Below are 15,712 nucleotides of genomic sequence, written 5' to 3' on the forward strand. Positions count from 1 at the left end.
TACTTGAACAATGCTCATAAATGTAGACAAACGAAAGACAGCTCTCTGATACATAATGTACGTTTTGAGAAATGAATGCTCAAAAAACAAAGTCATACGGTCAACGTGTTATATTGTATAAATTATAGCAAATTTCTTCCAAACATATCCGAAATTTCTGCATTCAAGGATACATTTTTCAATACATGATACGACCGTCATAAAAACATGCAAATTTTGTGACTTTTTGTGAAGTGGTGCTCAATGGGTGTGATAACATATACAATGCAAAGGAATTAATACATATACATATATACAAGATAGATTTCAATGGCCAGACGCTGAATATTGACCAAGGATTCCTAAGATTGTGGTGAGGATCCTGGTGAGTCTGGGCCTATAAATGCGTCGACGTTTCGACCCTCATGCGCCCCTGTGGGTGGTCGCGGCGGGTCTTTCTCAAGACAAGGAAGGATGACAGTTCAGGTTAAACAGACAGGGGACCCTCAGTCTAAATCTTTGTGGCACAATGGCCCATGGTATCTAAAGTGTAGGTGACGGGGCGCGGTCGGCTGCCATGACACGTCAGGACGCGGATCTATGCAGGCACGGAGAGCAGCCGATCGTGCCCCATCACATACACTTTAGATACCACAGGCCTTTCTGAAACCCAAACTTCTTCGGAGAGGAGGTTTTCACTTAATGCAATGTCGATGAGACGAGCGAGAATACCTTTTTCTCTGCCGCCTTCGATACAGTCTGCCACCAAACTCTAAGATCCCGCCTCCACAATGCAGGGATCCAAGGAAATGCCCTGGAATGGATCACCTCATTTCTCTCCGACAGAACCCAGAGAGTCCGCCTCCCTCCCTTCCGGTCCGCGGCAACCAAAATCATCTGCGGTGTACCCCAAGGCTCCTCATTCAGCCTGACCCTCTTCAATGTCTACATGAGCCCCCTCGCCGCCATCGTACGCAAACACAACCTCAACATCATTACCTACGCCAACGACACCCAGCTGATCCTCTCCCTCACCAAAGACCCAGCCACCGCCAGAATCAACCTCCAGGAAGGAATGAAAGACGTTGCGGAATGGATGAAATACAGCCGCCTAAAGCTAAACTCAAACAAAATGGAGGTCCTCATCCTGGGAACATCACAATCTGCCTGGAATGACTCCTGGTGGCCCACCGCGCTGGGCTCCCCACCGACACCCACGGACCACACACGCAACCTAGGATTCATCTTGGGACTCCTTGCTCACCATGTCCAAACAAGTCAATGCCATCTCGTCTTCATGCTTCAACACCCTACGCATGCTTCGAAAATGTTTCAAGTAGATCCCCACCGAAACGAGAAGGACGGTCACCCAGGCCCTCGTCACCAGCCGGTTGGACTACGGAAACGCCCTATACGCAGGAACCACAGCAAAACTTCAGAACAGACTCCAGCGCATACAGAACGCATCCGCACACCTCATCCTGGACATCCCCTGACACAGCCACATAACCGCCCACCTGAGAGACCTGCACTGGCTCCCCATCAACAAAAGAATCACGTTCAGTCTCCTCACCCACGCACACAAAGCACTCCACAACACCGGACACAAATACCTCAACAGACGCCTCGCGTTCTACACTCCAACCCGCCAGATCCGCTCTGCCACCCTTGCCTTCGCCGCCATCCCACGGATCCACAGAACCACCACCGGAGGAAGATCGTTCTCCTACCTGGCCGCCACGACATGGAACTCCCTTCCCGCACACCTACGTCTGACGCAGGACCACATCACCTTCAGGAGACACCTCAAGACCTGGCTGTTCGAGCAGTAGCAGCATCACCCCTCTCCCCCCAGCGCCTTGAGACCCCCACAGGTGAGTAGCGCGCTCTAAAAATTCCTTGATTGATTGATTGAAGAGCTTCGACAGGCCAGAGAGCAGACTTATGAGGCGGTAGTTTGCAGGATCTCGTAGTGGTTTTTCAGCCTTAAGGTAAAAGACTGCTCTTGCTTCTTTCCAAATGTTGGGAAAGTATTGGTGCTGCATACGCGCATTAAATATCTTTGCAAATCGATCCACTGCAGCATCTGGGAGCATCTTGATGGCTTGGTTGGTTATTCTGTCCTTTACTGGAGCCTGCCATTTTTCAGTTTCTTTACCAGGGCCAGTACTTCATCGGTTGAGCATTCCTCAATGGTTGTATTTTCTGTTTCTGACATGTGCTCCTGGTGGTGCTTAGCGACCTCTTGCTTGACTTCTACTTCCAGGTTGCTTGCCTGGTTAGGCCTGAAGAATGCCTGCAGCATGTCGGCGAATACCTCAGCCTTGTCCCTGTTGCTGCATGCCAGGTGTGTCTTTCCTTGTATTGGTGGGTTTGGTTCCTTCTTCCCAGTCAAGCGTCGGGTCATTCTCCAGAGAGAGTTGTCAGAGTCCTTCAAGTTAGCTGTAGGTGCTTCACATTTTTCACCTCTGTGCTGGCTTATTTGCATCTTCAGCTGTCTTGTCAGCTCGTTGTACTTCTTCAAAGGGTCAGGGATGCGATACCTTTGCCACTATCTCCAAGCTCTGTTCTTGTCATTTGGGGCGTTGTAGATGGAGCAGCATAGGTTTCTGCTAAGGGACGCTGCGTTCAATAGCAGTGTGGACTGCAGCTGTGAAGTGGTGAACCGCCTGGTCAATGTCTTCAATGCAGCGTAAGGGACCAGTGTCTCCTCCAGGCTTCTCTTGTATAGGCTCCAGTCTGCCTTCTTGAAATTGTTCCTGGTGCCCTGTTGTTAGTTTTCAATCACATCTCCAACTGTGATCAATACTGGGTTGGGATCGGACGTCAGTGCTGTCAAGGTCTCCCACTCCATAGATTGGGATACATTCTTAATGACAACTATGTCCAGAACATCAGAATTATACAGTGCAGCACCTGGGTAGTGTGTTGGGCGAGTTGGGCCAGCCACTACAAAGTCCTTCTTCCTTGAGTGGGCAAGTAAAGCGTGTCCGTTCCTGCTTGCAATGCGAGAGTTCCAGCACTGGTGCTTGGCATTAAGGTCGCCTCCAATTAATGTTGGAATGTTGGGGTCCAGTAAGGCATCCAGGTCCTTAGGGTTTAGCTGGTCTGGGGGTGAGTAGGCGGCAATCATCCTTAGGGGGCCTGCTGATGTCTGGATCTGTATAGCAGTTGCTTCAATACTCCCCGCTGATGGTAGTGCAATCTTGTGGTGCTTCTCTTTTGTGCTGACAATCACCGCTGTTCCTCACCCAGTGTTTGCTAGGTTATGCTTCTGGTTTCCTTATAGATGGGTTTCAGAGATAACCGAATGATGACAGGTGGAGCTGGGCTGCATATAAACAGCCTCCACCCTGGAAGTGACCTAACTGAAGGGGTTTTAGCCTTCCTCTCCCTATGTAACCGCTCCCCCCAGCAGCCCTGACCATCCAATGGTAAGGGTAAAGTGGATGTAAGGTTATATAGCCTGGCAGAGGCAATACTGCACTAAACTGCTCCCTACCCAAATTGTCGCCCCGTGTGCGACACAGGCAGACACATTTGTTCTTCCATGTTAAGTGTGGTGCAGTGATCAAACTGTAAGTACTCTGTGCTGGCCGCCCGTCTAGTTCATTCAGGGAGTAGGTGGGACAAGTGGATATATTTACAGGGAAAGTAGCTTTCTTTGACATTTTGCCAGTAGGACAAGTAGATTTTTTTTAACAAATTCACACTTACGAACCACTATAGAAGGTCATTTTCTACTTTTGTTGGCAATGGCGAAATAGAGCATTTTAATGTAATGTAATGATGTGTATTGTTAAACTTAAAAGGCCCATATTTACAAACTGAATGATCAAGTTCTGGTCTTCAAAAAGGTACGGGGTCCTTTCCTCTACATTCCAATTTTGATGAGTCGCTAGCATGCTTTTGAATACCTGGAATCCTGCATGTTCTTAGATTTCAGAATGTTACAATGCTACTTTGATCTGGACGTTTTACAAGCACTCAATGCTCTGCTTTTTCCCTCGTTCTACTTTTCGCCTTACCGGCCATACTGATTCAGAGCCATATCAATTTTCTGATTTGTGCAATGTCTTTCTACCTAATCTCAGTTCCTCTATTCTATCACAGGATACTTTACCCTCTGTTAGCTCTCCTGCCTACCCCTTATGAGCCACCCTTTCCATTTCAGTTTTGCACACACCAGATCCCTGTTCCCTGCACCTTCATACCCCCGTACTTCACTTTATCCTACCTGTTAAAACTTGGATGGCCAGACTCCTCTCTATGGGATATATTCTGTACTGTCAGACATTTGTATTCTATTACTGAATCTTGCTAGGTGTTATCAAAGATTAACAGTTAGATTCATCAAGCTTAAATCCGCTCGCAAAGGGGCAGATTCTCAGAATCTGCCCCTTTGCGACCGGTATTTTTGCATTTGGGATGCATCTTCCCAAATGCAAAAATCGTTAATTAAGAATTCGCTAAATTGTGATTCTTTGCATTTAAGGAATCTCAAATTAAGATTGCTTAAATGCAATGCATGAAAGTGAAAAAAATAGCGAAATCGCTATTAGGGCACACAAATTTCCATGAAGTACAACTTCGTGGTAATTTGCAAAAACTTTGAAAAATGCACTAAAGTGCATTTTTCAAAGTTTCATGTTGCGCACACACATGCCCTAAGGGCATGTGTGTGAGCAACCCCTGTTGCACCCCTGTTTCAGGGGTGCAACAGGGTATCCTTTGGACACCCCTGCACCCTTGAAATCGCTATCTCAATTTGTGAATCGCTAATTGCGATTAGCAAATTGAGATTGTCTTCCCATTCATTCCTATGGGCCTCTAGGCCCATAGGAATGAATGAGGAGATATTCCTTAATTGCGACTCGCACTTTGTGAGTCGCAATTAAGGAATTATTAGAAATCGCTATTTTTTTTGTGATTTCTTGATGCATAGCATTTTGCTATTCCTTAATAGCGAATCGGTATTTTTCGCTATTAAGGAATAGCAAAATGTGTTCTTGATGAATCTGGGGGTAAGTCACCCTGCTTTCTATTACCCCTCTCAGATAGGATGGGATCTTGCTATGGCAAGTGTTTGGACCGGACATCCCTCTGCTTTTAAATGTGCGGACCGGTTGGATTTTGTCTTCATCGTCTACAGATTATGGAAGTATTGGTGTTATTTCTTTTTTCATGTCTTTATCCGCTTTGTACTATTTCCTGGAAAGTGTTTTTATATTTTTATCTCAACCTCTCTCTAAGATGTGATCTTTCATAAGGGCGACACATTATACTTCACGTACTATTTTCATGTCTCTACTGTACTCCTTAATAAAGGGAAAAAGAAAAAAAGTCAAATTAAACCTTACACCATGATGAATATATTGTAACTATTTTGCTTCCATACAAAGTACGTAGGGCAATATTTACTTTAATTTTGCCACAAGAGCAGCACCAATGGCGTTTTCTGCACTGTTAACCTGGCCCCTCAATACTATCTCATCATGCAATCTCCAAACTTTCACTCAAGTAAAAGGAAATGTTAAACATGAAAGCCATAAACACAGAAAGAAATTAAAATGATCATACACCATCAGCATAAATTGATATATTTTGAACGCGGCATGCAAGGCCCAATGCTTCATTAGCACAAATGTGGAATTCTAAGGTCTCACTCTCACCTTGCAGTTTTGTTGAGAATAAAAGAAAGCCATTCGTTTGAATACATATGCAACATTTTAATGTAAAATGAAAGATAGCCATAATGAAATATTGCTGAACAAAAGGGATATAAAGGTCACTGATACTGTTTTTCATTTTATTTATGGTTAGATACTGTAAATATTTAAGTGAAGAGGGCAACATCAGATACACATCACTGAACAACAGAAGTTCAAAGTATTCATTTAAACTGAAATATAGTCTCATTCCTGATGGCTTTTAGAACATTATTTCAAACATGAATCAGGATGAAAATTAATTGATTTATCAATGTTTTTATGAAGTGTTGGCATGGTGTCTAATGGACATGACAGAGCACTTAATAGGTTAACTAGGGAGAATACATATAAAATAAACCTGCTCTTTTTGTATAACTAAAAGTAGTGTGTTGTCCTTTACTTTCCCACTCAATTTGATTAAAATGTAACCTTGGCTACAGATCAAACCTATTTACAGGTAGTCCCCAGAGACCAATTTGGTACAGCACAAAACTACCAGTATATATGAATGGAACCAATTATGTTTTTTCATAACCACTGAAACAAAAATATGCATTTCATATATGCAGATGAGATATCCAATTTCTAAAAAAGTTTACCTTCCCGCTTCAAATTTGATGGAAATCTGTAAATTTTCTTTCATGGTTAAAACATCATAAATGTTTCAAAGTGCGTTCTAATTTTGCGACTTGAATATTGTAAGCCACCAGACCATTGAATGAAAAACCTAAGTAAAATGTCACTTTCTCATTACCTTGAGGTACTGAAGAAATGTTTAAAGGGAGAATTCTGATCTTAGTCTTTTCACAGTGGCCACATGCAAACACTTTCCCATCCTCTGTCCAACCAAGAACTGGTTTTAGCACTTTATGCACCTTGTGCATTTTCAACAATTCTTCGTTTTGCCATTTCATTTGCCGCTCATTTAGTGGACCTTCAATTAATTTTTCAATCTTGCTTCTGTGTACAATCTTGTGAATCCCACTCCCCTTACTCAAGAAAAATAGAACATTTGTTCTTTTCTTTCTGACAGGGATATTTTTTATTTTTATTTCATGCAAGCGCCTCATAGTTTGAAGTGCTAATGTCAAAATGTCATCTTTTTCCTGACTGGGCTCTTGATCTTCCAAATCGTCTGGCCAGTAAAGCAAAGAAAGCAGTAGATAGGCGCTTGGTGGATAGGTTCTCCTATGTCTAAACCATCTACTGCTAAGGTGCCTAAGTTTTTGAAAAGGTAAAATTTTGTGTGAATTAGGGGATACACAACATAATGCAATATGGCACAGAATGTAGTTTACCAGCTCAAAGTCTTCAAGGCTTTCTTTCTGTACATCTTTAGGATAGAGGCTTATTATTTCTTCTAACTTCACTGCAGATCTTTCATCTTTGAAATCTGACAGTAAAGACAGTATTGTGGTGACGCTCCCCCCACCATGCCTATAAATATTCATGTGTCTCACTAATTGAGATACTAAAGCTGGATTTTTTAATTCTACACTATCATCATTCAAGAGGTGTTTGGAACAAAAAAACTTGGCAAACGCTTCTGTTTTTCTTGCTAACCATTTTCTAGGGCTGTAAATCTGCTCTTCACTTTTCTTGTGGGGTTGATCATCCTCATTCTTATCAATCTGAAAATAGCTTAGATCTTCTGAAATGTATTCTAGTGCGCGATAAATATTATCATACAAGCCTTTCAGATGGCTATGAAACTTGGTCCAGGGTTTAAAAATTTCTTCAGGTACATATTCTGTAAGAAGGTAACGCATAAGTTTCACATTTTCACTTGCCTTGTTGGATTGAAACACTTCCAGTGAAGAAAGCAACTTCAATAACCGGCATCCAACATCAACCTCTGAAAAATATGCGGAGGTGTTTATAGAATCTAAGTCCGATTTTGCTGCGTTTTCAGATGCCCTGAAGCATTCCATGGCTTTTAGGGCAAGTTCAATTAATTTAAACACCTCTCCTGATTTATGCTCACCTTTCTTTTTGTCTATTAAAACATTGAACCATTTACTGTACACCAGACCTTCAGTATGCAAAATATATAAATCATCTGGTGAGTGTAACTTTGCCTGTTCTGCCCATTTCTTTGCATCATCAAATTTTTCATGAGAATAATTCAATCGGGCAAGTTGTTGTGCAAAAAATGGATCTTTCCCAAATCGTTCATAGGCAGCTTTCAAAAGATCAATTGCTTTATCACAGTTTTTTTCAGTATCACATATATGTTCAATAAGTGGAGAAAAAAAGCTGTCAACACTGTCTCCTCTACTTTTCTTATAGCGCCTTAAGAAAAGATCTCTAATAAACTTCAGAAAGTCATCTTTTCCAAACCTGTGCTCAAGAAGATCAGCTGCAATTTGACTTTGAGGGCGACTTCCAGAGAGTTGTTGTAAAATTTCCTTTGCAACAAGGGGGTGTATTATATGAATAGATGAAATCCAAGTGGTAGGCTCTGTTATCTCAATAAAGATAAGTTTTGCCTGGTCACTTAAACAAGCTTTAAAATTATACTGCCTTAAGCAGTTTTGGTAATCATCTGTGTGTGCCCCTAGTCCCAAGAATGCTTCACAGTGTGATAAAGAGATGTACGAATTTTGTACATAGAAATTTAATAAAGCAACATACCTCATCAGTCGAGTGACAGGTGATGAGTGGTCAATCCCTTCCAGCACATTTACTACAAAGTTTCTAACATACTGTTCATTAAATTCTTCACTCATTAAAACAAATGTTATTATAAACTCAGGTTCAAACTGGCGACAGAGTATTACTGCTTTATTTGCAAAAAGTCTTTTTTCATCTCCTTTCAGTTTGTGAGTAACTGCAACAGTTTCTAGTGGAGATGCTTTGCACAGTTTTTCAGGGTCATTTGCTCGCTTACAGCTCATGAGGATGAAACAAGGCTTTGAATGATTAATCTTTTTACAAACCATGGCATCTGCTAGTTCATATTTTAAATCATCGATATATTCTTCATCACAGTCTTCTACAAGGAGGAGCACTGGGAGGCACTGATGGACATCTTTTTCCTCATATTCTCTTAACTTAACTGCATGCTGACAGACAGTTGTAACGGGACATGATGTTTTCAGCACTGCACATCGTAAGTCTTTTCTCTTTTTCCAAAGAACCTGCCGTGCAACAGTACTTCCCCCACTTCCTGGCTGGTGTGCTATTTTTATTCGAGCTACAGGAAGCTTGACAGTGTTTTCATGCAAAATTCCATGCAGAATCTTGTCAACTTCTGAACAAGCCTCCCGCTCTATAACTTCTCCACATTTCTTTTTATCCGCAAGCCAAAAATTCTTCCAACTTACCTTTCCCCCACGATAAAAAGTACTTTCTATTTCCAGTATTTTTTCATCGCTCAAAAGGTCTAGCTTTGTAGAATCACATTCATCAATGCATAGTATCTCAAGTGAAAACATTCTCTCTTCTTCAGGTGTTGCTAGAATGCACACCCCTTTTGTAGAAACTGGCAAACGCCTGGAAGGGGCTGTAATAAAAGGCAGCATATTCTGAACAGTGGCATCAATATGACTCAGTTTCATCCCAACAATACTTCTATGTTCAATAGTCTCCGAGCTGCATGATGCCTGGGCCAGGCTTGCCCACTTTGCATAATTTTCTTTACACTCTGAAATACAAATTATATCATCCATTCCACTCATTTCTGCATAGAATTCATGAAAGGTATCTACAACTGGTTTTTCGACTGGAGATAACAGCAAGAAAAGAACAATAAAAGACCCTTTGGGAAGAATTTCATTACAGATAAAAGAAACAGCTTTCTTCAAATATTTCTTTTTGGTTTTAACCCATGTATTTTCATCACAATACTGGTCATCTCCAGGGTAATTACTACGGCCATTACAAAATATCCAGCTGGTTTGAGCAAATAAGTTCAAATGTTTTTTTAATTCACTTGTGCTCATTCCACTTTCATTAGTATAGCTTTTCAATGAATGCAGAATTGTTGCATGATGGTCTTTGTACTTGAGGCATAACCCTGATGATTCAGAATCTGCATCAAAATCAAAAACACAGAACATTTTTTTCATACACATCAAAAAGGTTATATTCTGCAAGTCCTTCCTTTCACATTTATTTGTGACAAGTATGTACCATAAAGAATCATCTATATATTTCTTGCCATTAGTTAACAGAACTGATAATTTTCTTCCCAAGTCTTCCTGTGCTTCTACAAAAGATGTACTTTTAGACTCTGCCTCTTTTCTTCTGGCATCTTTCTCCTGCAATTCCTGAATGAAAGCAACACTTTCTTCGTCTTTCACTGGCTCCGATTTTGTCCCAACTCTCTGATAGATAGTTCTCTTCTCATGACTTACCTTGTTTGAATTTTCATTAAATTTTGGTAAGCATACCTGAAAAACCTTTCCTTTCACTATGTCAAAAAGTGGTTCAATGTCAACTTCAATAACAAAAGACTGTTCTTGAGATTCCTTGCAAATAACTTCAATAAATTTTGGGGGATGAATGCAGAGCCTTGCAGCATTTTGTTCAGATGGTGATTTAAAACATCTTTCAATATAATCTAATGCATCCACATAAATATCTTTTTCATGTACAGGAATACCTACTATTTGTCCATGCTTCCAGCCTTTGTTCTCCACACTGTCCATTACACCAAAGTGTATTGTGCCATTTGTTCGAACATTCATACAGGCAGAGCCAAATCGAAGGACCTCATATGCAAACTTTGCTTGTATTCTTGTACGATCTAATCCTGAAGCAGTGGCAAACGATTTGTATTCATGACATGGAGTTATTAAATCTATTATGCCAGTTTCTGGTTGTAAGATTCTATTTTTAACATATGTAAAATGAAGGACTTCACTGCCAAAAGTGAGAAATGCACTTGAAATAAAATGATCTTCTTCATTCCTTATAAAATCCTTAGATCGTTGTAGTTTTTCTTTTTTGTTGCTCACTTTTTGGTAGTTCTGGACCTCAGATTCAGAGTCTGATACACTTTTTTGAGTTGTGCTTTGGTTGTCAGTTGTGTTGTTATGACTCTTGTCCATAGCAGTAGCATAATTAAGAACAGACAAAGCAGCATCTTTGCCAACAGCAGATTTATTAGGAGACTCGGAATCATGGGGCACTTTAGAAACAAGTTGACCAATATTTTCGATTCCTAGTCCAGTATTTGTGTATGAACATTGTAAAACAAGTTCATTTCTTTTTTTTATTAGAAGTTGTATTTGTCCTTCTTTCATGCCAATTTTTTTCAGAAAATCTTCATTTATTTCTTTTAGGGCTGGTCCAGTTACTTCCTCATCAATCAACCTTTGTATGTACTCATTTTTAATGTGTATGCTCTTCAACCAAGAGCTGACATGGCTTTCATCCCAATCCTCCAAGGTAAATTTATATTCTGGAAACCACACAAATGTATAATCAGAACATGTTTGAAATAAAAATACTCATGTAAATATTATTCTAAAACAAACCAATACATACCCATTCTCAAATTTCAGACACTGCCAAAAACAATCTGAAAAGAAAACACATTGTATAAGAACTTGCGTGCATTTTATTGGTATTTAGCTCCAAGTTAGATTACGGAGTATTCAGCACTCGTTCAAATGTAACTTTCAGTAAGTGCAAACAAACATATTTTAATCAGTATAGCAAGCTGTTGTTATTTATATTATATTTTCATTGTACATGTTTACCAATATGCATCTTTTGCTAGGACATAAATGAAACATTCTCAAGACAGCAAATTCAGATATCCTCTACATTAAAATAACATCTTTTATTTTGACCTCAGTGCATAGATTTTAATGGTTATGCTTTTTTTAATGTAAATCTTGTAAATTGTTAGAATTTATACTTAATATTTATCTATCAAAATAGGTACAAAGTGGGAAATTGCAGTAGCTGTCAGGAAATCGAAGGCCCACTTGCCAGATGTAGCCAACCGTTTTTGAAGCAGAGGTAAGAGGTAGAAGAAAAACAGCCTGGGAGCCTTCCCTAAGGATGGATTTCAACCATAACAGCGCTTGGTCTCTAAAACCGACCCTTTCAAGTCTCTCAAGCAAAATAGTGTGAGAGACCATATCGAATGGCGAGGTAAGGTCAAGAAGCATTACCATAACCGGAGTGTTTTAGTCCAAATTTTCTTTAATATATTCTGAGACTTCATGCAGGGAAATCTCCATGCTGTAGCCAGCACGCAATCCTGATTGGGAGTCATGACGCAGATGATTAGACTCAAGGAAATATAGCATATTCCTGTTTACATTTTTCTCAAGTACTTTAACAACTGTAGGAACAAGTGAAATTTGTCTGAAGTTGCTAAAAACCTTAGGGTCGGCTGATGGCTTCAAAAGGAGGGGAAGTAGCAGAGCTTGTTTCCAGTTGGAAGGAACCAGCACCATGTCTAGGAAATCATTTATCAGTTTGCTCAAAATAGGATTAACCACACAGGCAGCACATTTAAAGATAGCTGAGGGGCAAAGGGCCAGGTGGGGGGCCAGACTTGCAACTTGCAAGTTCAGCTGCTCACTCCTCTAAGGTTATGGGGACAAATCTAGAAAGTGACGGACTGGAATAGGAGTTGGATGTAACCCCATGAATAATGGGACTCTCCGCCGGATATTGACAATAGATGGTTTGGATTTTTTTTTTAAAAGAAGTCCGTGAGTCCCTTACTTAACTCGATAAAAAGAGTTGAAAATTTTAAACAACTCTCTGGGTTTGTTTGTTGGCTCAGAGATGGAGGAGGCAATAAAGGTCTTTGGGCCATCCGAATAGCCGCATGGTATTTTTTCAGACCGGCCTGGTAATTTGTTTTTTGTGCCCTAATCATACTTGGATCTCCATTGCCTTTACGGCATTTGCATACTGATTTCTCAGACTTAGGGGCATCAAGAACCAAGCCACAGAAGGTTTTAGTCACTTAGAGGAGTGAGATTTTAGAGGAGCGATGGTATCTATAGCATCAATCAACCAGTTATTAACAGACAATGTGTCCTGCTATAAGTCCTCGGTCCCATGACAGCGCTTGGATTGAAGCAACTCCATCAATTGGGAGTCTGAGATTTTATGCCAAGGTCTAGTTGATGTCTTGGTCCATCCTTGCGTACTGCAAGGAACTGTGGAGCCTACATTAAAAGGGACTAGAATATGGTCAGACCAAATAAGTTTCAGAACAGGTTTTCCATGACTGTCGAGAAATTTGCTCAGATATGGTCCAGTGTATGACTTGCTAGGCTTGTAGGCTCCTTAATTAGTTGCTCTAGGCAGGGCTGGTACCCTCTGTGGCACATCCTAGACAGCATGTGTGATTTGCTCAGCTCTGTAGTCTTGTCAGCTTTTCAGAGGTAGAAACATGTTGGAATATTCACGGTTTTCCACGCAGACCATTAAATGTATGTAGTATCTTTGGGGCATATGCATCAACCTATTTAGGAAGTGCAAACGGTGCGAATCGGTAAATTCGGCCGTTTGCACTTCCTAAATATGTGTTTGGGATGCATCAAGCATTTTTGAGTAATTCAGTATTTTTACCGAAATCCAAAAATGCGATTGCAAATTTGCAATTCCTTAAAAGCTATGCATCATTTAAAAAAAAATTGCGATTATTCAAATTGGAAGTGCAAATTACCACGAGGTTCAACCTCGTGGTAATTTGCGAAATTGTTTAAAAATGCTTAAAAATGCATTTTTTAAACTGTCCAGTTACAGACACACATGTCCTTAGGACATGTGTGTGTGAAACATGCACTTTCAAATGCATTTCAGGGGTGCAGGGGGGGGGTCCTTTGGACCCCCCCCTGCACCCATGAAATTTTCTAAGTGCCACTCGCAATTTGCTACTGCCTTCCAATTGACTACATTGATTCCTATGGGCCTCTAGGCCCATAGGAATCAATGTAATGCCATTCCTTAATTGCACTTCGCAATTAAGGAATCGCAATTTCCGAAAATTAAGAAATCCTAAAAACTTTTAGGATTTCTTGATGCATAGCATTTTGCATTTCCTAAATAGCGATTCCTTAATTTTCGCTATTTAAGAAATGCAAAATCCTAGATTGATGCATGTGGGGGATTATGTACAACCTAGCTGTTTAATCTGAATCCATCAATACTAATATAATAAAGAGAGAGCCGAAAATTTTGAGGCGGGTAATCTCGGGAACCACAGCACCAATCACAACACCCAATACAGCGTTGGAAAGGGCAGTTACAGCAGAAGGGCATAGGCTATACAGACGCCCACCATATACATTTAAAAGGTAAAAGAACCGTGCCAGCAAAGTAGTCCCTTGTGGGCGTGTCTGCGTTGTGCTGTGGGCGTGACAAAGGCTGGGGGCGTGTGGTACGTTCCTGCCTTCATGCCCTGTCTCATATCGTGTGCTAATCCCACCCTGCTCCCTTAAAATACCCCTGCACCCCATAATCATAACCCATCCTTATTCCTTAAAATACCCCAACACCCTTAAACACTAACCCATCTTAACCCTATAAATATACCCTGTACCCCAAAACCCAAACCTATCCCTAAACCCTAAAAATACCCCTGTACCCCAAAACCCAAACCTAGCCCTGAACGCTATAAATACCCCTGTACCTCAAAACCCAAACCTACCCCTGAACCCTAAAAATACCCATGTACCCCAAAACCCAAACCTAGCCCTGAACCCTAAAAATACCCCTGTACCCCAAAACCCAAACCTAGCCCTGAACCCTAAAAATACCCCTGTACCCGAAAAACCCAATCCTAGCCCTGAACCCTTAAAATACCCCTGTACCCCAAAACCCAAACCTACTCCTGAACCCTAAAAATACCCCTATACCACAAAACCCTAACCTAGCCCTGAACCCTGAAAATACCCCTGTACCCCAAAACCCATACCTATCCCTAAACCTACCCCTGTACCCCATAACCCAAAACTATATCTGAACCCTTAAAATATCCAAACACCCCAAACATATACCTCAGTACCCCAAAACATATACCCCTATACCCATACTTACCTTATCCAAACATTAAAAAAACATGCTTTTACCATTCATGCATTTACAACGAATTTCGTTGTAAATGTATGCGTGGTAAAAGCATATAAAATGTAATGCCTTGCGTTATAATGGAATTGCGGAGTCATGGTACTTTCGTAATGAAAGTATGCAAAGTGATGGTATGCGGAAAGAAAGTTGCGGAATAATGGGTGTTTAACCTCCCCGGGTAAGTACATTGGTGGCACGGCGGCCCACATCTCCAGCAACATACTCATATTTTTTCACCACCCATTTGAAAAATGCACAGGTCTCTCTCATTGATGGCCAGCACCGACATACACTTTTAGACACATCTCCCACCACAAGTTCTAGAATAGCGAACTTTAGAGCTGGGAGCTACGGTCAAATCTCAGCATCAGCTCAACATCCTGAGATTCCAGGCAAATCGCTTTGTCTCCCCGTGCCTACCACAAATGAATGTGTTCTTCTGTAATGTAAATTGTGCTCATGCCATGTTGTCGAATTCGCGCTATATAATATTGCAAGGAAAAATAAAGTAGGGAAACTCGAGTTCAAACACTACTGGAAGCACACTCTTAAGTGCATCAGCAGTGCACTGTGAATCGGAGCATTTCACAGGCCTGTCACAGATAAGAAATGCTATCAAAACGAAATCCTACAAAACAATATACTACTGGCCGGCAGCAATTCATACCCGGACAACGTCGGGGCGGGCTGCTAGTACTAATATAATAAAGAGGGAGCCCAAACCTTTGAGGCGGGTAATCTCAGGAACCACAGCACCAATCACAACACCCAATACAGCGTTGGAAAGGGCAGTTGCAGCAGAAGGACATAGGCTATGCAGACACACATCATATACATTTAAAAGGTAAAAGAACCATGCCAGCAAAGTAGTCCCTTGTGGGCGTGTCTGCATTGTGCTGTGGGCGTGTGCATGGGGCGTGACAAACGCTGTGTGGTACGTTCTGCCCTTCATGCCATGTCTCATATTGTGTGCT

The 15,712-nt window shown here is 41.1% G+C and overlaps 1 protein-coding gene across 1 annotated transcript in view; it reads right to left on the reverse strand.

Annotated features, from left to right (window-relative positions):
* Window positions 1–5,774: 5,774 nt before the first annotated feature.
* Window positions 5,775–15,712, reverse strand: part of LOC147702253 (sterile alpha motif domain-containing protein 9-like) — an 89,142-nt gene continuing 79,204 nt past the window's right edge. The window contains exons 3-4 of the mRNA XM_086930905.1: window positions 11,184–11,217; window positions 5,775–11,097 (exon numbers count right to left, since the gene is read on the reverse strand). Coding sequence (XP_086787031.1) covers window positions 6,344–11,097; window positions 11,184–11,187 — 4,758 coding nt within the window. The 5' untranslated portion in view covers window positions 11,188–11,217 and the 3' untranslated portion in view covers window positions 5,775–6,343. The remainder of the gene's footprint in view (window positions 11,098–11,183; window positions 11,218–15,712) is intronic.

The sequence above is a fragment of the Lissotriton vulgaris genome, chromosome 7 (genome assembly GCF_964263255.1).
Source record: "Lissotriton vulgaris chromosome 7, aLisVul1.2, whole genome shotgun sequence".
NCBI lineage: Eukaryota > Metazoa > Chordata > Amphibia > Caudata > Salamandridae > Lissotriton > Lissotriton vulgaris.